General features: G+C 41.7%; 1 protein-coding gene across 6 annotated transcripts in view; it reads left to right on the forward strand.

Moving 5' to 3' along the window:
* Nucleotides 1-497: 497 nt before the first annotated feature.
* The window catches only part of USH1C (USH1 protein network component harmonin), a 97421-nt gene continuing 76300 nt past the window's right edge, over nucleotides 498-21618 (forward strand). For 2 of the 6 annotated variants that reach the window (XM_077321605.1, XM_077321611.1), the window contains exons 1-4: nucleotides 501-663; nucleotides 9432-9499; nucleotides 16432-16575; nucleotides 16935-17073. In XM_077321605.1, the coding sequence (XP_077177720.1) occupies nucleotides 628-663; nucleotides 9432-9499; nucleotides 16432-16575; nucleotides 16935-17073 (387 nt within the window). In that variant the 5' untranslated portion in view covers nucleotides 501-627. Of the gene's footprint in view, nucleotides 664-9431; nucleotides 9500-16431; nucleotides 16576-16934; nucleotides 17074-21618 lie in introns of all 6 variants that reach the window. The other 4 variants (XM_077321607.1, XM_077321606.1, XM_077321612.1 and 1 more) reach the window with 4 other exon arrangements.

Here is a 21618-nt window from a genome sequence, read left to right on the forward strand (position 1 = left end):
TGCTGTGAGAAGGGTTGAAAAATGTCAAGTGAGCAGTCATACCATAATTTTCACTGTCCAGTTTATGTCTGTGAGCATTTAATGGGATATTAATAAATGGAAATTCTAAAAAATCTAGACATGGAATCCCAAGAGTTTTGAACCTGCACCAGAATAGAAACTTTCAGGGCTCTCCTCTCTGCTGCCACTCTCCTTGTGACTCTAAATCTCTTCCACCTGGGGACCGAGGCAGTGAAATATACTTACCGACCAAACAAGAATTAAGACGCCCCCACCCTCCCTGTTCTAAAGTTCAGCATCCGGGGCTTTCTAATTTCTCCCTGGATTCTGTCTGTGAATTTTCAGGAGACATGGCTGAAGAGCGCACGGGGAGCAGGGGTCCTATTTCACTGAATTTAAACGTAGGAGCCGGGGGAAGTCGATGCCAGGCGAAAAGCCCCTTCCGTCCTTCGGCACAGGTGGCTTGCCTCCCGGTTAAGGCTGGGATGCGCCCTCTAGCGCCGCTTCCGAGTTCTACGTCGTCACCTGCGGCCGCCCGGGACCTTCAGGAAACCGCATCCGCGGCGCGCACGAGCTGAGGCCGGTTCCCCGGGGAGCGCGGCGCGGAGGGTCGCCCTGGGCATTGCCATGGAGCGGAAGGTGGCCCGGGAATTCAGGCACAAGGTAAGAGAGGCGGCTCTCGCCGCCTCTCTCGCTGCCACCGGCGTGACTCTGGGGGCTGGAGAGGCGAGGGAGACATTTTGCCGGGAGGACTATGGACTCCCGGTGTCAATTAACTCGGACCGTGCCCGGAGGGAGGAGGCGGGGAAACAAAGCTTTCCGACTTGGGGCCCGGAGCTGCGAGAACCGAGCCTGCCTTCCCACCCTTGCGGCGGGCCACGGGCAATGTAGGAAGCCCGCCTGCGTGCTGTTGGCATCCAGCACCTTTAGCCTCATGGGCTTGGGTTCTCGATACCTCGCAAAAAGGAGGGGCGCGATTTCAAGCAGAGTTAAACAGCTCGTCTCCTGCTTATTGAACTTTAAAGAGTACCTTCTTGGTGGGACTATTTATTTATTTGTTTGTTTATTTATTTATTTAGCAAACACATAGAAGGGAACTAAATTCGACCTCCCCCAACACGCACGCACGCTTTAGTACTTCTTTGTCAATGACCCAGAGACTTGGCAAAGCTAGGTGTGTTGCATAATAGTTCTTTTGTTCTTATTCTAAAATGAACAAAACAAAAAACGTGAAAGGAAATAGCTGCAAGCCAACTCTGAAAAAATCTTGATCCAAAAGTATCAGGGCATTTCTTTTCACATTTATTTGATCACTTTAAAAAAAAGGCTCTACACTGCATGTGTGACTTGGCAGAGAAAATGATATAAATATTGGCCTGGGCAGATTCGGTGATGTGTAATGCTGGGTGTTTGTTTCTATACAAAAAAGGTATTATTTTGAGTACTTGTCTCACAATGGGTATGGAAATGGATGGTTCTGGAAGGAGGGATATCGAAGATATTTCGTCAGTTTTGTACAACCTTCCCTTAACCTTTAATTAATACTTTATGCAAACTTCTCTGGGAACAATAGTTGTTTTCAATAACGTTAACTGCTGCGTAAAGGCAAAAATCACTTTGGGTCTCTTCTAGCTAAGAATGAAAACTATCTGAAAAAATGTCACGTGCACAGAAAGACCATGATGCAGATAAATAGTTCTGAACGTGAAAAGTAAAGATATTTGTAAGGGTTTTGTTGTTGTTTTTTTAACCCTGCAAGCATGAGTGTTGTTCATGCCTGTTTAGGGCCTGTTTACTAATAGCATTGGTCTGGGCCACAGCAAGCACATTTCAATGGCAGCTGTAAAGTCATATTTATGACTGTATTTTGAACTTTGTTGCTGGCAATATTCCTAAATCAATATGGGCCAACTAGATATACCTTTTTGAACTTTCCCCTTCATAACAGCCTATCCGTGAATCAAGGAGAATAACTTTAGAGTCAAGGTATGAGCACACCTTCTCAGATATAGGACAGCTCATACCCAGAATAAAACTGTTTGTCTTAAAGGTGGCACTGGACTCTAAATTTGTTCTGCTTCAGACTAACACAGCTACCCACTTGAATTAATCAAGTAGTAAAGTTAGCATTGCTCAGATTCAAACTGCTCCATTCTGGTCTAAATATATTTCAGCCTACACAAATAATAAGCACTAGTATCAAGTGGGTAGCCAGTGAAGCAGCAGAACAAATTCTGAGTCGAATGGCACCTTTCAGACCAACAGAGTTTAATTCTGGGTATAAGCTTTCATATATATGCACATGAAAGCTTATAAGCAGTAACAGTAAAGCGACTTGCATAATAGTGCTATCATTTATCCATCTTTTTAAAATTAAAAACATGTAAATGCAAGCTTTTATTATTTATATATAGTTATAATTACACTAGTATTCCGCCCTTCCCTTGGCGGCAGTTCAGAAAATATCCCTTTAATATTGAATGTATGAGAATTCATTGTTCATTATTCCTATTTTACCGAGGTTCATTACCTTATAAAATAATTAGCATTCTTTTTCATGGCACTTGTCAGCTCTGCATCGGATACATGTTAATTAGAGTGCCTGAAGCCTGTTTAGCCCCATACCTCATTTAGTTCAATTGACTAAAATAGACTTAAATCCATCTAGTTGAAGGATTCGGTATGCTACTGCCATGGCTTCCAAATCTAGCTGTCATTCATTTTTGCTTATTTTATGGCTGTATTGCTGCTAGAAGGTCAAGAAATGTCAAACAGAATATTACTGCATGGTTTATATCTCTTATAGATAGAAGATTTAATGGCCCATTCACAGTTGTACATTCAAAAGTTTCTCAAAGGCAATCTCTTAGAAATATTTATGTTCAGTTTGTTTTATAGGCAAAGTGATCTTTCACCCAACATAGCTGTTTCAATGGTGTTTTATTACCACTGTGCTTCTGTTAGTGTTGCTACCCTCCAGGTAGCACCTGGAGATCTTGCACTATCACAGATCCATTCCTCTAAAATGGCTGCTTTGGAAGGCGGTATTATTCCCTTGACAAGCCCCACACTTCCCGTGTTCAACCCCTCAAAATCTCCAGGTATTTTCCATCTCAGAGCTGCCAGTGCTACAAAGCACAGTGAGGATGGAGCACTGTCTCTTAATCCACTCTTTCCTCATTGCTGTAGTGGTTATCAACCTTTCTAATGCCATGACTCTTTAATACAGTTCCTCATGTTGGGGTGACCCCCAAGCATAAAATTATGCAAGTGTTCTTTCACAGAAATCAAACCAAAATAGACCAATGGCATGAAGATCCATTGTTCATGATTGTATATAAATTGTTTTTTTTTCAGAGTTTCTCATTTCAGTTCTGCCTCTTGTCCCACTATGCGCGAGCGCCTGCAGGAGAAGCAGCAACAGTGGCAGCACCCCCCTCCCCGCCAAGCTGCTCGCCTTGCCGCAATACTTGTGTGAGCGTCATTTGACCCCCAAAGGGGTCCCAACCCCCAGGTTGAGAACCACTGCTGTAGTGGCTCTCTGTAGCCTTCACTTACCCATGCTGCCATATTTTTTACTGAATAACACTGATGCCCTGGATCCCTTTCTTCAGTTAGAAAATTGGTTTCTTACTTCTGAACCTTTACAGGTTATGTTTCAAGAGGTAATTGGAAATTCTGTCTGGTTGGTTGGCATATCTCTGGCAGATTGTTAGTTGCGTACTTTAAAAGGCCGAAATGCACCACCAAAAAGAAATATGCAATAATAAATAATGATAAGAACTAATACTTGTTAAGTAGATGAAATTAAAAATTCTTTTCAAGCCTCCAAGTCACTGGCTGTGCCTGCCCTGGTTCAGGGCTTGGAGATCTGATTGGCTGCTCAGTTGTTGTTTTTTAATGTTGTTTTGGCAACAAGTGCCACCACATCACAAGGATCTTCTCTGTGTGCCTGTAGATACGCTGTGTATATGCAGGAAAATATTATAAATCGACATGTTCATTTTTAAAGGCATCTTGTTAAACAGAACTTCTGCCTGAAATCCTGAAGAGTTATTAGAGTTATATATAACCTTACTGCTTGCCATTTGGGGGTTGACTCTATCTTTATTGGTAGCAGTCAGTTTGGAGTTTTGCCAACCCCCTGGGTTAGAGTTCTGGAGATCAAAAAGGTTGACAAGCCATAATTCCTTTAGGTTGCTATTATTGGGGTCAGAGATCATATATATTCTCAACCTGTCCCCTGTCATGACCTCTGCTGAGTATTCTATGGACTTGGGATCGTCAGGAGAGTAGATGCTGCGCCTAGGCTGAGGAGAAGAGTGACATTTTGCCAGGACTATGAGGAACTACAATACGAAAAAAGAAAGGTTCACAATGGAAAATCAACAGAAAAAAACAGGGAACCATTCCAAGGCAATATGTTTGTAATAATGTATATAATGAATTTCAATTCAATGTCTTTTACAATTCTTTTATATGCCAGAAGGAACAACCATAACGGCTTCTTGATAAATTCTGTTTTCATTGACTTCATCAATCTTCCAATCCTAAATTCAAAATGTACAGATTATCCATATTAATCAAATTAAACAATGCAGCAAAGAATCACTTCAAATACACATACCTCCAAAAACAGTTTGTTGTATCAAAGGTGGCAAAATCCTATCACCTTTCCTATAAAATTAACAACACAAGTATATATCTAATCTTCTATCTGTACACCGCCCGTGGCGCCGCGGGCGCCACGGACTAAATAAAACAGTAAGGGGTTCTGGGGCGGGATGTGTCCGGGATGAGGAAGGGTCCGGATTGGACCCTTCCTCATGACAGACAACCGGAGGGACCAAATGGCAGGCGCGAAGCGCCTGCCGATTGGTCCCTCCGATTCCCAGCCCCAGCAACTGCGAGCCACGCTCAGCGCGGCTCGCAGTTGCTCCCGGCCTGACGTGGTGAGAGGCGCGAAGCGTCTCTCACCGCGTCAGGCCGGCCCCAAGGAAGCCCCCGCCGCAAACACAACGCAAGACTCCAGCCGCCGAGAAGCTGCAGAAAAAAAAGAAACACCCCCGGAGGAGCCTTTCGCCGCTAGCACGACGAGAGGCAGCAGAAAAAAAAAACCCTGTAGGAGCTCCAAGCCGCCGCGCCGACGAGAGGCAGCAGAAAAAAATTAACCCTGTAGGAGCCTTTCCCAGCTCCAAGCAGCAGGAAAAAAAACCCCTGTAGGAGCTCCAAGCCGGCACGCCCACGAGAGCTAGCAGAAAAAAAAAACCCTGCAGGAGCCTTTCACAGCTCCAAGCAGCAGAAAAAAAAACCCTGTAGGAGCCTTTCGCAGATCCAAGCAGCAGAAAACAAAACCCTGAAGGAGCCTTTCCCAGCTCCAAGCAGCAGAAAAAAAAAAACCCTGTAGGAGCCTTTCACAGCTCCACGCAGCAGGAAAAAAAAGCACCTCCTGGTGTCCCCTGGGTCCTAGCGCCCATTGCATTCCTGGTTGCAATGGGCTTTCTTGCTAGTATAACAATATTTGAATTAATATTGTCAAATCACAATGAATATTAAAACCTTACCTTATTTTACTGTTTTAGTATTTTAGTATCAATAGGCCATAGGCTCTCTAGGGCAGTGGTCCCAACCTTTTTATCACTGGGGACCAGTCTACGCTTGACAATTTTACAGAGGCCCGGGGGGTGGTCTTTTGCCGAGGGACATCGCTGCTGCCACCTGAGCACCTGCTCCACTTGCTTTCCTGCTGACAACCCTGACTTCCCATTGCCCGCTGGGGGGCGCTGCCAGCAGCAGCTGTGCAATGCCACACCAAGGGGGAGCCCTAGCCATGGCGGCCGCTGGAGAGCACCTAAGTTGATCCAGCGGCAGAGTGGCAGGGCAGCCCCCGAGGCAGCAGCCGGGGAAGAAGACGAGGAGGAGCTGTGGCCCGGTACCGACTGATCCTGATCTCCGGACAGGGGGTTGGGGACCACTGCTCTAGGGTACTGCGAGTAATGCTGCGAGTAATGCTACTCAACGACCACGACTATAATAGCAACGTATCTTTAAGAATGTTGCTGTGTGTAAGTGTGGTCTGGTAAGATTTTTTGATTTATAGTCAGATAGCAGCCCTAAACCTTTGGGAGTGGCCGTTGACTAGCATTCCCCGCAGTACCCTAGAGCAGTGGTCCGCAACCCCTGGTCCGGGGACTGGTACCGGTCTGTGGATAAGTCGGTACCGGGCCACGGCTCCTCCTCGTCCTCCTCCGTGGCTGCTGCCTCAGGTGCTGCCCTGCCACTCTGCTGCTGCCGCCTCAGTAAAATTGTGTTGACTGGTCCCCGGTGCTAAAAAGGTTGGGGACCACTGCCCTAGAGCAGGGGTAGTCAACCTGTGGTCCTCCAGATGTCCATGGACTACAATTCCCATGAACCCCTGCCAGCATTTGCTGGCAGGGGCTCATGGGAATTGCAGTCCATGGACATCTGAAGGACCACAGGATGATTACCCCTGCCCTAGAGAGCCTATGGACTATTGATACTAAAATACTAAAACAGTAATATAAGGTAAGGTTTTAATATTCATTGTGATTTGACAATATTAATTCAAATATTGTTATATAGAAGATTAGATATGTACTTGTGTTGTTAATTTTATAGGAAAGGAGATTTTTCCACCTTTGATACAACAAACTGTTTTTGGAGGTATGTATATTTGAAGTAATTCTTTGTTGCATTGTTTAATTTGATTAATATGGATAATAATCTGTACATTTTGAATTTAGGATTGAAGGATTCGACCACTAATTAATTCAATGAGAACAGAATTTATCTAGAAGCCGTTATGGGTGTTCCTTCTGGTATATAAAAAAATTGAATTGAAATTCATTATATATATTATTAGAAACATATTGCCTTGGAAAGAACTATGAGGAACAGCAGGGATGTCAGGGAAACACCATCACTGTAACAGTCTTCTCAGATGCTGGCCAAGTAGCTTCCGATCTCAAGGAACTGGCTGTTGAGTTGTCATCACCAGTATCTCCAGCTAGATTTCAGGATCTTGGGAAAACTACATATCCATCATATCAGTTCAGATCCCAGAGCACTAGGCCTCCAAGAATTCTCTCCCACCCAACAGGAATAGTTGATGCAGTGATCATTTCCGCACAAGGAATCTGTTCCTGGACAGCCTTTGAATGTTGGTGGGTTTTAGAGCCCCCTCCACATGACATTGCCAAAACTGGATTTACATCCCTAAATCATGCATCCCATCAGTGAGCAACCAGGGATAAGCCTGTATGGAGGTGGAAATGCACTATAGTCTTAGCAACTTTGTCCCACCCTCAACCCACTCCATTTCCTGCACCGAGTAATTTTTTCTAATAGTGTGTTCCGTGTTGCAACATGACTGCAAACCTACATTGTCAAAGGTAAAATACAATCTTTAAAGTCCAGGTCTTTTTGGGATCAGGCAGGCAAAACACATCCCCTTTTCTGTTTTTTGGAGGTAGGGAATGAGCTGGGAAAGATTGGGGGTGATCGAGCAGCGTTCTCCTGATCACACAGGGATCTGAGCACCTTGTTTTTAAGCCAATCATTAACACAAATTGTCTTTTTGGGCTTCAGGGACCATGTTCAGCATCTCAAATCCACCCAGACAGAAATAAAATCCCAAATCTCCCCAAAAGGAGAGGAATGCTGTATTGTTCTGGAGTTTCTCCATAGCAGTGCGGCAGTGTTGATTTAACATGCATCTATGTTGTGGCATTTCACTAAACCCTGGTTGAGAAGGCCTGCTTTTAACAGTAGAAGCAAATGACTGTAGTCATTGATTTAAGTAATCAGTGGCCTCATTGGCCAGTTCTAGCCTTCAAACTTTAGTGTGCATTAGAAAAGGCAGGGAAAGGGAGCAGGGCTCAGGGATCATTCAGTGGGCCCAAACCCAACAGCAACAATCACGCAGTTTGCTGCCATATGTCCCACCCAGGCCAAGCTGCTTGTCCCTGTTCAGTGTGCTGTAGTGGTTAGAATTTCACATTATGATCTGGGAGACCCAGGCTTGAATGATCCGGGAGATTCTGCATTGGGATTTTGCAGTAGCCACACTGTCAGCCTAATCTACCTCACTGGCTGATTTGTTGTGAGGATAAAAATAGACAAGAGGAGAAATGATGTAAGCTGCTTTGGTCCCCATTGTGGAGAAAAGTGGTATGGAGGGGAAAGCCTGTCCCTGACTGCTCCCCCCTCCCACCAGCGCTAATGGCAGCAGCAGCAGCAGCAGCCAGAGGTTTTGAAGAAGAAAATATGGGGGTGCACTTTCTGCATGAGTGTTCTTCTGTCATTGATGGCATGGCTGGTGGGATTGCTACACAGATAGAAAGGAGGAAGGAAGTAGACTGGAAGAAGGAAGCATACATATTAAGGAAGAAACCTCATTTAACTTAATGCCTTTTACTTCTGAGTAAATATGCTCAGGACTATATTGCATGACTGCATAATGCACTATGAATTTTGCAAAGGCTATTTTGAATGTTGTCTATATAGACAGCAGTATGTATTCCCCTCTTCTGCTTCATAACAGGGACAAGAGTTCAGTACTCAGGATTTGCATACAGAAGCTGCCAATTTTAATCATCAATATTCCTATTTAAATGGATTTTACAGACCTGCTCAGACATAGTGGCCTAGATAGACAGTGATCTGACTCAGTATAAGGCAGCTTCATATGTTCTTTTTATAACCTGCTTTGAATTATGTAGTGACTGTTGGGCTGTTAGTAAAATAATCACTCCTAAATCATTGATCTTTACTGTTATGGAAATTTCTCAGGTACTAGTTTGGTTGTCTGTATGCCTTCAAGAGTGCCCACAAAGGCAAATTGTGCTACATGATACATTTGGACTTCATACTTTTATTTATTTATTTATTTATTTAGAACAGTTAACGATGTGAAAGTCTTGTAATCTGACACTAGTTTAAGTGAACATGCTGTTACAGAGAGTGAGGAAAGAATAACTATCAAGCAGCAAGCTCTGTCAAGGCATCAGAACTAAGTAGAGTCATCTAGTTTACAGCCCCATCAGAAAGATGCTGAAATTTGTATTTTAAGTCATATATATTTGTTTCGGGCATTGTCATTTCTGGTCATGTGCTACATTGCTGAATGGCCTAAAAGGTTTCTGAAAACATTTATTCAACAACATAGTCATTATCAGGTAAGAGAGATGTGTATATTGCACTGTATTGCACTGTAGATAGTGATGTATAGGTTTTGAATGAGTCATAAATTCCAGAGATCTTTAAAAAAAGAAGGTATGTTTGGAGTTTCAAATTCTTCTCAACCTAAATGCACTGCCTTTTAGCATGCATTTTGTGAACATAAAAGGTTTTGCTGTTTGATTAGATCCATAATTTGTCAGAGAATAACAGTAAAAATATTTCTTTTTTAGGTTGACCTGTTAATTGATAATGATGCAGAAAAAGACTATCTTTACGATGTGCTACGGATGTACCACCAGTAAGTTCCCACTTTGTACTTAGTGTTTAGACTTGGGGTAACATGATCTGTGGCAGCATGACACTCAGTTTTTATGATTTTATTTTTATTATTATGATTGTATTGCATTGCTTTGGTTTGTGAGTGGCAGTGTTATAATATACATGTCCTAAATAAATAAATAGTCCATAGAAAATTAGGCAAAGCATCTCATGATTTCATGTTGGCAAAATGATTTCAGTATTTAACAAGCACAACTAAGGAACAGCCATAGTTTTGTGAATACGGTGCTCTATTTTCTAAAACCTAAGATATGTAGATAGACAGTGAGAGAGTCATGGCATGTCTTTTTTAAAACGTTTGTTATTTGGGAACATAAGCCCTATGCACACTTTAAAATGTTACTGATAACATAGTACATTTATTGTTTATTCTGTTTCATAATTATCTGTGACTGCATATTTTATTTAGTATAAAATCATTAACAAATTCCATATTATCATTTTTGGGCTAGAGTGATCTTCATAGGATAAACAGAATTGGAATCTGACCCATTTGTTTTTGTTGTTAGAAGAGATGAAAATGTTTTTCCGTTCTTTGCAGCTGAGAGGTTCATATACTTTTTTTGATAAATAGGAGCTCCGGAGGAATGAAATATAGATGTTTGCTTGTGTCCATGTGGCCTTTGTAATAGACTGTAGTTTTGTGTAGCTTTGGCTTTGGATCTGGTTTGCTTTCTTGTGAGGCTATCTAATTGCTTCACCATTCATAAAGTGCAACCTACTGCTTGTGAAATCAGGATGAATTCAACACAGTTAATTATTTAACACTTCCTTGGCTCTGCAAAACTAACAGATGCCTCAAGCACGTATCTTTCAGTCACTAAATAGTGTGTGTGTGTGTGTGTATGGCCCAGGCTAGCCTGATCTCATCAGATCTTGGAAGATAAGTAAAGTCAGCCCTGGCTAGTATTTTAATGGAAGACTGACAACGAATACCAGGATCATAATGTGGAAGCTGGCAATGGTAAACCATGTCTGAAGGTGTCTTGCCTTGAAAATCTTAGGGGTTGATGATACTTTCCACCATTTATCTATATCTGTGTAATATAGATAAAAAATGATCAGTGTTGCATTGTTATGGTCCATAGACTTCAGCGAAATCCATTCAGTATTTTAAATCAGTATTTTGACAGGTTAATAATAATATTTAAAGACAATTCACTGTTCCCCTATCTGAATCAAAGACTAAAGATTTTTCTTTGTGTTTATTTAAATATGCTTCACAACAGAAGGCTCTTGTGGTGATTTAAAATAAAGCTATAAACTACCAACAAACATAATAGCAAAACAGGGACAGCAATTAAAACCAATAAACCACAGCAGCAATTAAACAATTAAACTCTAAAACAATATAAGAGCCACCTATCCACATATATACTGATCAACAAGTGCCTGGAAGAAAAGCCACCAGACAAAGCACTGGGTAGGACATTTCATGCAACCCATTCAGAGTTGCAAAGGCCATGGAGCTTTGTCAATGATTCCTCCTGGGCACGTCTTCACATCACCCAGACCAAAATAAAATATTATGAGAACCAATCATCTCTATGTGTAGCTTCCATTTTTCTCATTCCATGGCTCAAATCTATACTCAAAGCTTTCTTCAAGGAGTTTAGAATAGTGTAAATGCTTCAAAATACTCCTATGAGGATGATAGGCTGAGAGACAGTGATTTGTTCAAGGTCAGCCTCCTTCTTCACAACAAGACTATTGAATGTATAATCATAGGCCACCAGCATCATACACAGCTTCCTAGGTAACCAGCCCCCTCCCCTAGACTTTGTCCCCCTAATTGATCCTCTGTGGGCTAGTTTTTTAATATGAGGCATAAATAACCTTAATTTATTAATAATTTGTTTTATGGCCTGCCACTCCCACAGCGGCTCCTGGCGGGTAACAACAATCCTCCACAGTAAAACCCATAACACAATAATAAAACCCCATTAAAAACCCCCCTCCCCCCCAGATCAACAGACCTGTTAAAACTGCTTTAAGGGAACAAGCCCAGGGGTAGCCAGATGACCTGGCCAGCTCAGGGAAGGGCCCAGATCTTACTTACCATGATCTCAACCAGAAGAGCTCTGTTTTGCAGGCCCTGCAGAACTGGGAAAGTGACAATGACTTCTTATTGATGGAACAGATTCATATAAGGCACATATAAGACTCTACATTAACAGTGACATGATGGGATGCCACTTAGTCCCGTTGAACCATTAAGCTTGTTCTGTCTATATGGACAAGATTCCGGGAAGTTTGAGACCTGCTAGTATGATCTTGCTTAAATCTGCGGTGGGTGGGATTGGCAGACTGGGTCTGGGAGACACTAAATGCCTTCCTGAAAGGGGGACGGTCACACCTACCTTGAAGTGGGCAGTGGTGTATTCACTCCTAAAAAATCCCTACTCTGAATCCAGGAGTGAAGTCTTGAGTTAAGAGGTTGAACAAGTGTTGGTTGGGCAACATCAGGGATTTTTGAATGGATTGTTTAAATCCATTCCAGTCTTGGTTATGGGACTGAAATAGCCTTTGTTGCCCTGGTGGGTGGTCTGCACTGGGAGATGGAGTGCAATCCTGTTAATTCCCCTAGACCTTTGACAGCTTTGATATCATCAATTATGCTATCCATCATGGTATACTTTTCAGGTTTGGGTCTAGGAGGCACTGTTCTGCAGTGATTTTGGTCCTACCTCAAAGATAGGTTTCAAAGTGTAGTGCTGGGGGAACTGTTGCATGACCCATTGGCTTCCACATCCACATAAAGTAGGAATGCTAGGTGGGACCTGTGGATCCCTCAGAATTACAGCTCATCTCCAGAGTATAGAGATAATTTCCCCAGAAGAGAATGGATGCCTTGAAGGGTGGACTCTATGGTATTGTACCCCACTGAGGTCCCTGTCCTCCCCATGCTCCATTTCCAAATCTCCAGGAGTTCTCCAACCTTGATCTGGACACCCTACCCCACTCCCATTCCCCACTGTTGGCCAGGAGAGACCTGGCAACCGTAACATAAAGCCACTCGGAGAGGTCATCTAGAGTTGCAACCAATCCTAACCTCGCCTGCGGCGCCGCGGGCGCCACGGACTAAATAAAGCCGTAAGGGCTTAGGGGGAGGAGTTAGGGTGGGCTCTGTCCGGGATGAGGAAGGGTGCCGATTTGCCCCTTCCTCTGGACAGACCATCGGCTGGGCCAATCGGCAGGCACAAAGCGCCTGCCGATTGGCCTCTCCGATTCCCGCCCGCAGTTGCTCCCTTGCCGGCGGCCTGATGCGTCGGAGGCACAAAGCGCCGCTCGCCGCGTCAGGCCGCCAGCCAGGGAGCCCCCGCCAGCCGCGCTGCACGCAGCTGTTGGGGGCTCCCTGGCCTAACCCCCGCTGTATTGCGACTACAGTGGACTTGATTACTAGTATACAGATAATATACATTTCATTTCACTTTACCAGCAGATTCCAGGGAGGCTGTGGAAACCATGAACAGGTGTTTGGAGGTGCTACTGGTAGGAAGAAGATTTGACTGAGGAAACGGGATATCCCCTGTTCTGGATGGGTTGCATTTTCCCTAAAGAAGCGGGTTCATAGCCTGGGGATGCTCCAGGACCTCTGCCTTCCCTTGAATAAGCAAGTAGTGGTAACTAGGGATTCTTTCCCCAGCTTTGGGTGGTGAGTCAGCTATAGCCCTTCCCATGGAGACATCTTTGCCACTAGATTAGATTACTGTAATGTGCTCTACACGTGGATGCCGTTGAAAAGGATTTGGAAGTATTAATTGGTGCAAAATACTTCAGCCAGGAATTTAACTACAGTGGGTCATAGGGACCATATCACCCCAGTCTGCCCTTCTAGTTTGGATAGTATTCACATAAATAATGTTACATAAAAATACATAGCAAATAGCACTGTAATTTAAACTTTCAGGCAAATGCACTCATAATGAAATAAGACAATCATCTCAAGAGTATGGAACAGTAAATTGATCAGCCAGTGGTCACCAAGCAACATGTCTGAATCGGGTGGTATTTGTGGCATTACAACAGTCATTTAATCTAGTTCCCTACCTTTTAAAGTTCATAAATGGATGGTTGAGTGTTTTGTTTCCAGTTTTGAAAACTGGCTAACTTGCAAATACCTAGGAAAACGTTCATATCTGTTCTGTTTCACATCACATCTGTTCCTATTTGAAGTATAAGATGTTTTAATATCACCCCAGTCTTGTTTGCTTGTTGGCTTCCAGGCTTAATAGAAGAAGAAGTAGAAGAAGAAGAGTTGGTTCTTATATGCCGCTTTTCCCCACCTGAAGGAGGCTCAAAGTGGCTTACAGTCGCCTTCCCATTCCTCTCCCCACAACAGACACCCTGTGAGGTGGGTGAGGCTGAGAGAGCCCTGATATCACTGCTCGGTCAGAACAGTTTTATCAGTGCTGTGATGAGCCCAAGGTCACCCAGCTGGTTGCATGTGGGGGAGTGCAGAATCGAACCTGGCATGCCAGATTAGAAGTCCGCACTCCTAACCACTACACCAAACTGGCTCTCATACAAAGTGCTGGTCTTAACCTTTAAGGTTAAGCCAAACCATTTGGCTTGAGACCAACATATTTTAAGGACCAGCTTTACCCATCCACTGTGGTCATCTTTGGAGACCCTATTTGGTGCCCTTGCCATATGCAGCTAGATGATGAGCAAACCAAAGAAACTGCCTTCTTCATCAAGGTGCCAAAGCTTGGGAACTCCCTCCTCAAGGACATAAATCTGTCTCCCCCTATTCTTGCTTTCTTTTGGTGGCTGAAAACTTGTTTTTGTATGTTATTGGCTCTCCTCTCTGGTTTTGGTGTTGTGTATTTCTGTGTTGCATTAAATTAATATATCAAACACTGTTTTAATGTTCAAATGTTTTGATGTTCACCACTTTGGGGCTCTATTTGGGTAGACAGATATTGCAGAAATTTATTTAAATAAAATAATTGTGTTCTTCTGTTTTTTGCTTCTCTCTTTCCTTTACCCATTCCCCCCCTGTTGTTTCATCTTCTGGAATTTAGAAATTAAGCACCTTGAGAGTCTCTTTGCTTTTGCCTGATGCTGCTCTTCAAAGTACTGTGTTCATGGCTAATGTATATAAATGTTTTTGCATTAATATTTGTATTAGGGGTGATTGATAATATTCATTTTAGTTAGTTTGTGTAAGTTTGATTGTATTCTGTAGTCATTTGTGCTTGGCATAGTAGTGCATCTCCCTGGTTGCTATATGTTCTGTAGCTCACTGTGTTTGACAAAAGAATGTTTTTTTCTTCTCCCTTTATTCAGGCTGTTCATGCACTAAATACAGTGTGCTTTGGTTCTACAATAAGAAAAGAGCACTGCCAGTCAGAGTAGACAATCCTGAGTTAAATCACCCATGGGTCTGACTCAGTAATAGGCAGCTTCCTAGGTTCACTCTTTGTTGGTCTTTAAAGTATCACAAAGCTATTTTTGTTTCTACTGCAACTGACTAAGTTAGCCACCCTCTGGTATATTTCTTTTGGAACTACCTTATGTAACTAGCCGATGGCTTGTAAAAACCAGCTTATTTTGTGGTTATAATCTATACATAGTGCCTAATATATATATTCTAGGATAGGATAATACAAGAAATATGTCATAGAACACAACAGCTATTTATTTCTTTTAGTAAATATATTTTGCATTTTTCGTTTGATTTACTTCTATTATTTGAGGATAGCATCATTATAGCCAGCATTTAATTATTGTTAATAATGCATCACTTGTACCTTGGGTAATATACTAGGATATCTAGTATCTATGATGACAGATATTGCCTAAAGCAGAAACAGAAGCTTGTGTTGAGTTCTGTTGTTGCTTAGCCTAGAATAATTCTGCTGAGATCAATCACTAAAGATTTATTCTGTTACCATGATTTTTTACAACAGGAAAGATTCCACCAGGAATTGCATTTCTCAAGCTGGTCTTCTATTTTTTATTTTTTTTAATTTTATGCAGGAATCATCCAGGTTTCCTGTCACTTTATGTCTGATATTGGAAGGCAAGAAACAGTACACTGAACATGACCTATAACTTCTTATTCCGGAGTAGTTTTTTCCACATTCCTTCACTGACTATCTAGAAATAGCATCAGCAGCAGTCAGATATTATCTGGGTGATGTCTATAGCATCATCCAGAAACTAAACCAAAGCATTGTAGCCAAGTTGTGAGGTCATCCTGTCTTTTGCACATGAAAATATGGATTGAGAGGTTGTGTTCTGTTTCAGTCATAAAACCTGGTTGGTAATATTTTAGAGACATTCACATATTCATGTGATCATCACCAGGGATGCCTTGAATTTTTCAGCAAACCTGTATGACAGTTGAACATACCCTGTTCAGCACTCATAATCAGACTGTGAACTGATCAAGGGTATGTTAGGATAACACTGAGTAACTCAGACAGTTGCTAGATAATTGACTGTTGGTGAGAAGTTGACTCACAGCTGGTCAAGGGATCAGCTGGGAGTTGGGTTCTGATCTAGACCTCCAGCAGTAAAACTGATACAGAGTGAAGTTAAAAAGAAGAAGAGAAGGATATGGTTTCTGCCTTTACCCCCTCCCCCCTCCCAATTGTCAGTGCCTCTTTTTCAATCTGGGCATAATGCTTTTCTGACACTGACATAATCCTTGAGGCAAGATAATTAATCAAAGTTGGCTATCTTCTCTGTATGATTTCAGTACTACACCCAATAAGTAAGATAAAGCATCTAACAAATCAATAACATTCTCTATTTCAGTCAGAAGTCTATGGCAGATGGTATAGTTAAACTGAAAAGCTTGTTCCTAATGATCAGATAACATAAAATATTGTATTATCAATATGCATTCCTGGGTTAACCATCCTCAACTTCATTTTGTAGATCCATGAATCTTCCAGTGTTGGTGGGAGATCTGAAATATGTAATCAATGAACCAAGTCGATTGCCTTTATTTGAGGCCATCCGTCCTCTTATCCCTTTGAAACATCAGGTGGAATATGATCAGCTGACACCTAAGCGATCTAGGTAGGTATAGAACAGTGCATGAACCTTATATTTAAAAAAAATATATAGTCAGCACTGTAGAAAGGACATAAATAGCTTTTGAGATAATGGCCAGTAGATTGGATTCCTTTAAAAGAAAAACAAAAAATTGTGTGGAATTGATCTGTCAATAGGTATTTCCTGTGATGGCTGAATAAATTTCCATGTTCTCTGGTTCACAGTTGGGGGAAACTGGATGTGGGCAAACTCAAGAAACTGCCTTCCTGGAGTGACTTTTGGAAGGCAAAGTGGACTTTTGATCTCAAGAGCTTCTTTTGTTCTTAATTCAAATGTTGATATTGTCACAACTGGTTGTCCTGATCTATGCTTCAATGTTGCAGAAAACTGAAAGAAGTGAGGCTGGATCGTCTGCATCCTGAAGGTCTTGGCATAAGTGTGAGAGGTGGTGTTGAATTTGGATGTGGTCTTTTCATTTCTCAACTAGTGAAAGGTGGACAAGCAGATAGTGTTGGACTTCAGGTAAGAAGAAAATTCCAGTCCATATACCTAAAAAAATTGAAGAACTAAAACAAAATTGAAAATTGAAATAAATTAAGAAAATATCCTTATGGACACATCAGAAGTACAGGTGGATAAATTTTGAATGCAGAATCAGAGGAGCTTCGATTAAAAAAAAAATCACTTAAAAATAAAAGACAGCTACTCACACCTGAATGCCATGACTGGGTTCTTATTATAGAGTGTATAATGCAGGCTTTCTCAGCGAGGGTTTTGTGAAACTCTGGGGTTTCTTGACAGCCCTAGAAGGGCTGGATGGGAGTTAATTCATTTTAATGTATTTTTAAAATTTGTTAAACATTTATTGGGCAATGTGACCATTCTCTCTGATCTCTTTAGAAATAACACATCATAAAATTTTGTACAAGGGCATGCAAAGTACATAAAGTTAAGTACTTAAACAAGACTAAATTATAATAACACTTGAATATATTTGCTGATTTTAATATTGTAAGTGGCAAGGTTTTAAGCTGGTTTTATATAGAAATAAACTGAAGTGGAGCATATTCATTAATATTAATAGCAGCATTTTGCAGCAAATGTTGATATGTAATGTTAAGGATCAGCCTAAGATACCTTCATAACAGTCTGTATGAGACACTGTTTAAAGCCAAATGAATAAGAGGAGTTGACAGGCAGTTCATTGTTCTAAATTGCTGTCTCATGATAAAGCCAACTGCTTCTGAAATTTCATCCATCTGCATTATTTCACTAAATCTCCACACATTTTCTAAGCTGGAAAAAGTGGTCTGAGAAAAGGCATTAATGATCTTCTATCATAATATCAGTTTCTGTCTCTCTTTTTTTTCTATACCATCCTGATTCATTTCTTTGAACCATGAGAAATGTTTCTGCGCCACTAAATCTGTGTGTGTGTTTGTATAATATGTAACTGAAGCATTTGTGGAGTTGACCTCTTTTTCCTGTGATTTTTCATTTTTTTCTGAATGGGGAGCGTTTAGTTCTTTCATGTGCTTCATCTTCTCTCTCTCTCTTTTTGCTGCTGTCATACCTTTCAAGATTCTATTGACTAAAAAGGCCTTCACATTATTATGAATAGCTGACTGAAAGGAAACATGTAAAAAAATAAGTCGGAAAATGTGAAACCGTCTTGATTCCACTGTTTATGCTTCCGTTGGTAAAATAAAGTTCCTTTTTGAAAATGTAAAAGTGAAGAAAACACTAGTTAGTTTTTTAGTCATAATAACATGGTGATGTTTAATAAACGGATAATGAAAGGCATAAATCCTTTCGCTAAGTGTATGCAGAGAACACTGAACAAGGTAACAAATATTTATTCCATGAAAGACGGAGTTTGTTATTATTGGTTTCCATGAATAAAATATTTCTTCTGTACATGAATAGAGTATTTCCACTGTAATATCAGTCTTATCTGTATGAAGAAAAAAAACCTTTCAAATACTGCACTTTTTGTCTATGAATGATATCAATAGCAGAAGCGGCAGTATAAAAATATTTTTAGGGCACAAAGAAATAGCAAATTAAATTCTTTATGGTCTTATGTGTATAGGTTGTTAGAGAAAATGTGCTCTGCCATATGAACCAACATAGCAAATAAAGGGGGAGTGGGGGTGGAATTCATCATTCTTGTGCTTTGTTATTGTGACCAGTAACTAATAGTCCAATATGAGAAGCTGTTATAAAACTATAATAATAATAACAACATTGGGCTTTGAAGAAAGCTACAACTCTTAGTAATTTGGAAGCTGACAACATCAGACATCCCCTTCTTTAGAAAAATATAACCAAGGAACATTGATGATGATGATATCCATTCAGTCGTGTTCGACCCTCGGCGATTCTGTAGGAAAGTTTTCTCCATTCGTCTCTGTCAATGACCGCTTCTTTCAGTTGGTTAATGGTCAACCCTGTTATCAGCTTTGATCGTGTTGAGCCAACGGATCCTTTGGTGACCACGCTTCTTTTTGCCTCTGACCATGCTGAACATTAATGATTTTTCTAACGAGTCTGATAGCACGATGTGTCCAAAGTAAGTGAGCTTTAACCGTAAAATCTTGCCTTCTAACTACATAGTTTGTTTGCTCCTCTAAAACTATCTTGTTGGGAACTTTGGCTGTCCATGGTATTCGCAGCATTTGTCTCCATCACCATAATTCGAAAGCATCAGTTAAAAGATATTAAAAACAAAATTAAATGGAGGTAATTAATACATGGACAGTCTCAGTTTTAAGATATACAACAGAAATGGTTGATTGGAAACAAGCAGAATTAGAAGCAATAGGCGCTAAAACTCACAAGATATAATGATAATGCATCACTCACTACATCTAAGAAGTGATTTTGATTATCTTATAGTGACTTGCAAAAACATTTGTCCTGTTTTGGCACATTATAATCTGTACCTAAGTTGGGTTGTTGTGCCCCTCTAGCTTCCCAGATCCCAAATTAAAAAGGTGAGGTCTCAGAAAAAAGCAGTAAGGTTTATTGGCCAAGAACCCATAAAGGACACATTCTGTCGTCACCAAGAGCTCAGAGAGAATGCCCGCAGACCATTCTAAATTGCATATATTTATACAAAAGAAGCCTGCCCAATTTGAGTTAACTTTAAACTATAAAATAATCATAAGTCAAACATGCACCATAAACATAGCATGGTTCCTGAGATATACCAGACCTGTGGCTGCTTTCCTGATAATATGTTTACATCATCTATCTGCTAATGGAAAAGAATTCCATTTTATTATTTTGTTATATCATTACTTGAAATTAAGCCCGCTGCAGGGTCAATGCAGCGAGCGCTAGGGGGGCTGGCGAGTTGGGTGGGGCGTGTGTGGGCCTCGCAGCCGCTAGCGAGAGGGCACCCGGCGAGTAGGCCGGCCCCCTCCCCGGCTCGCTGGGTACCTGAGGCGAGTTACGGCGTCTTATTCTCACGGCGTGTGGCCTGTGGCTGGGGCTGTGGGCGGCGGGAGCGTCACGGCCAGTGTTGGAGGCGTTGGAGCCAGGCGGCGGTGGCAAGGTAGGGCGGTGGGCGAGGCACGGGGTGAGCGGGCGAGGCGGCAGGGCACCTAGCACGGCCGGGGCTAGGGAGGGAATGGCGGTTGGCCGCAAGCAGACGAGGGAGGGCGGATCGGGAGGTGCTGTGAGCCTCACGATTGGTGAGTCCGGCGGCAAGGGGCGAATGGGGAGCCGCGCTGCGTTCAGCTCCGTATTGGTCCGTTGGCGGTGGACTGACACTCGGAGTGCCCAATTGGGCCCTCCTAGTGTCAGTCTGGGGTAAGGGCCCTATGGGCACCCTTCCTCATCACGAACAGGGCCCTCCGTCATGGCCCTTAATGAATTATTTAATCCGCAGAGCGGGTTAAAGATTATTTTGTTATGACATTATCAATCTTGTCCTTTTTAGTATAAGATATTATATCATTAATCTACCTGCATTCCATCTTTCATCTCCTGTTTTAGTTTACCTAATGAATCAATTATCTTATCAGTGAAAGCCTCTAGTTCCCTGGGACTTCTGCTTACATAGGCCTCTCACTTGTGCAGAGAAAGAATGTATGTGAAAGTGGGATGAGCTCTTCTCAACAGCTGCATTGGCTAACACAGTATCTCTCTACTCTCAGAGACTACTTTCTATCAGACATATAACAATATCACAAAAATATTTCCTATTATTTTTCCTTCAGAGTTGGTGAGGGGGGGGGTGAGCACCATTTGATTCTCACAACATGCCTACTACGTTGAAAGTACAAAATCTTTTATTGTGACACAAACAGTACTCAAGTAGGAAAAAACCCAGAAATCATGACTGAGCATAAGCATTCATTACCCAAAGTCAATACTTTCTAGAGCCACGTTTTGCTGCAATTACAGTGGCAAGTGTGTTGGGGTATACCTCTATCATCTTAGCACATCTAACCACTGGGATTTTCACCCATTACTCAACGCAAAACTGCTGTATCTCCTTCAAGTTAGATGGATAGCATTGGTATGCAGCAATCTTCAAGTCGTGCCACAGATTCTAAATTGGATTGAGGTCTGGGCTTTGACCAGATTAATTCAGAACATTAATATTCATCCCTTTAAACGATTCCAGTGTAGCTTTAGCCATATGTTTAGGATCATTGCCCTGCTAGAATGTGAACCTTCATCAGTCTCAAATCTCTGGCACTCAAACAGGTTTTCCTCAAGAATTGCCCTGTATTCTTCCTATACCTTTGCATACCTTTTTAGGTTGAAGAGATCTCTTAAAAGTTAAGCAAGCAGTTGAAGAAAGGCAAAGAGAAAGTTCTAGTTGAAGTGTACATGACACTTATTTAAGATTACAGAAGCCAAAGAATATTACAAAAAGATTGAAATCAAGTTTCTTTGACAGCTAGAAGGAAAAGCACTTGCATAGGCAATATTTGACAGACATAGAGAATAAAATTAAACAAAAATATTGAAGTAAATCCAAAATAGACACTTGAAGAACAAATTCTAGCTGTATAAGAGTAGGCGCTCTAAATGAATAGTATTAAATCCAAG

This window comes from Paroedura picta, chromosome 2 (genome assembly GCF_049243985.1).
Source record: "Paroedura picta isolate Pp20150507F chromosome 2, Ppicta_v3.0, whole genome shotgun sequence".
In the NCBI taxonomy this organism is placed as follows: Eukaryota; Metazoa; Chordata; class Lepidosauria; order Squamata; family Gekkonidae; genus Paroedura; species Paroedura picta.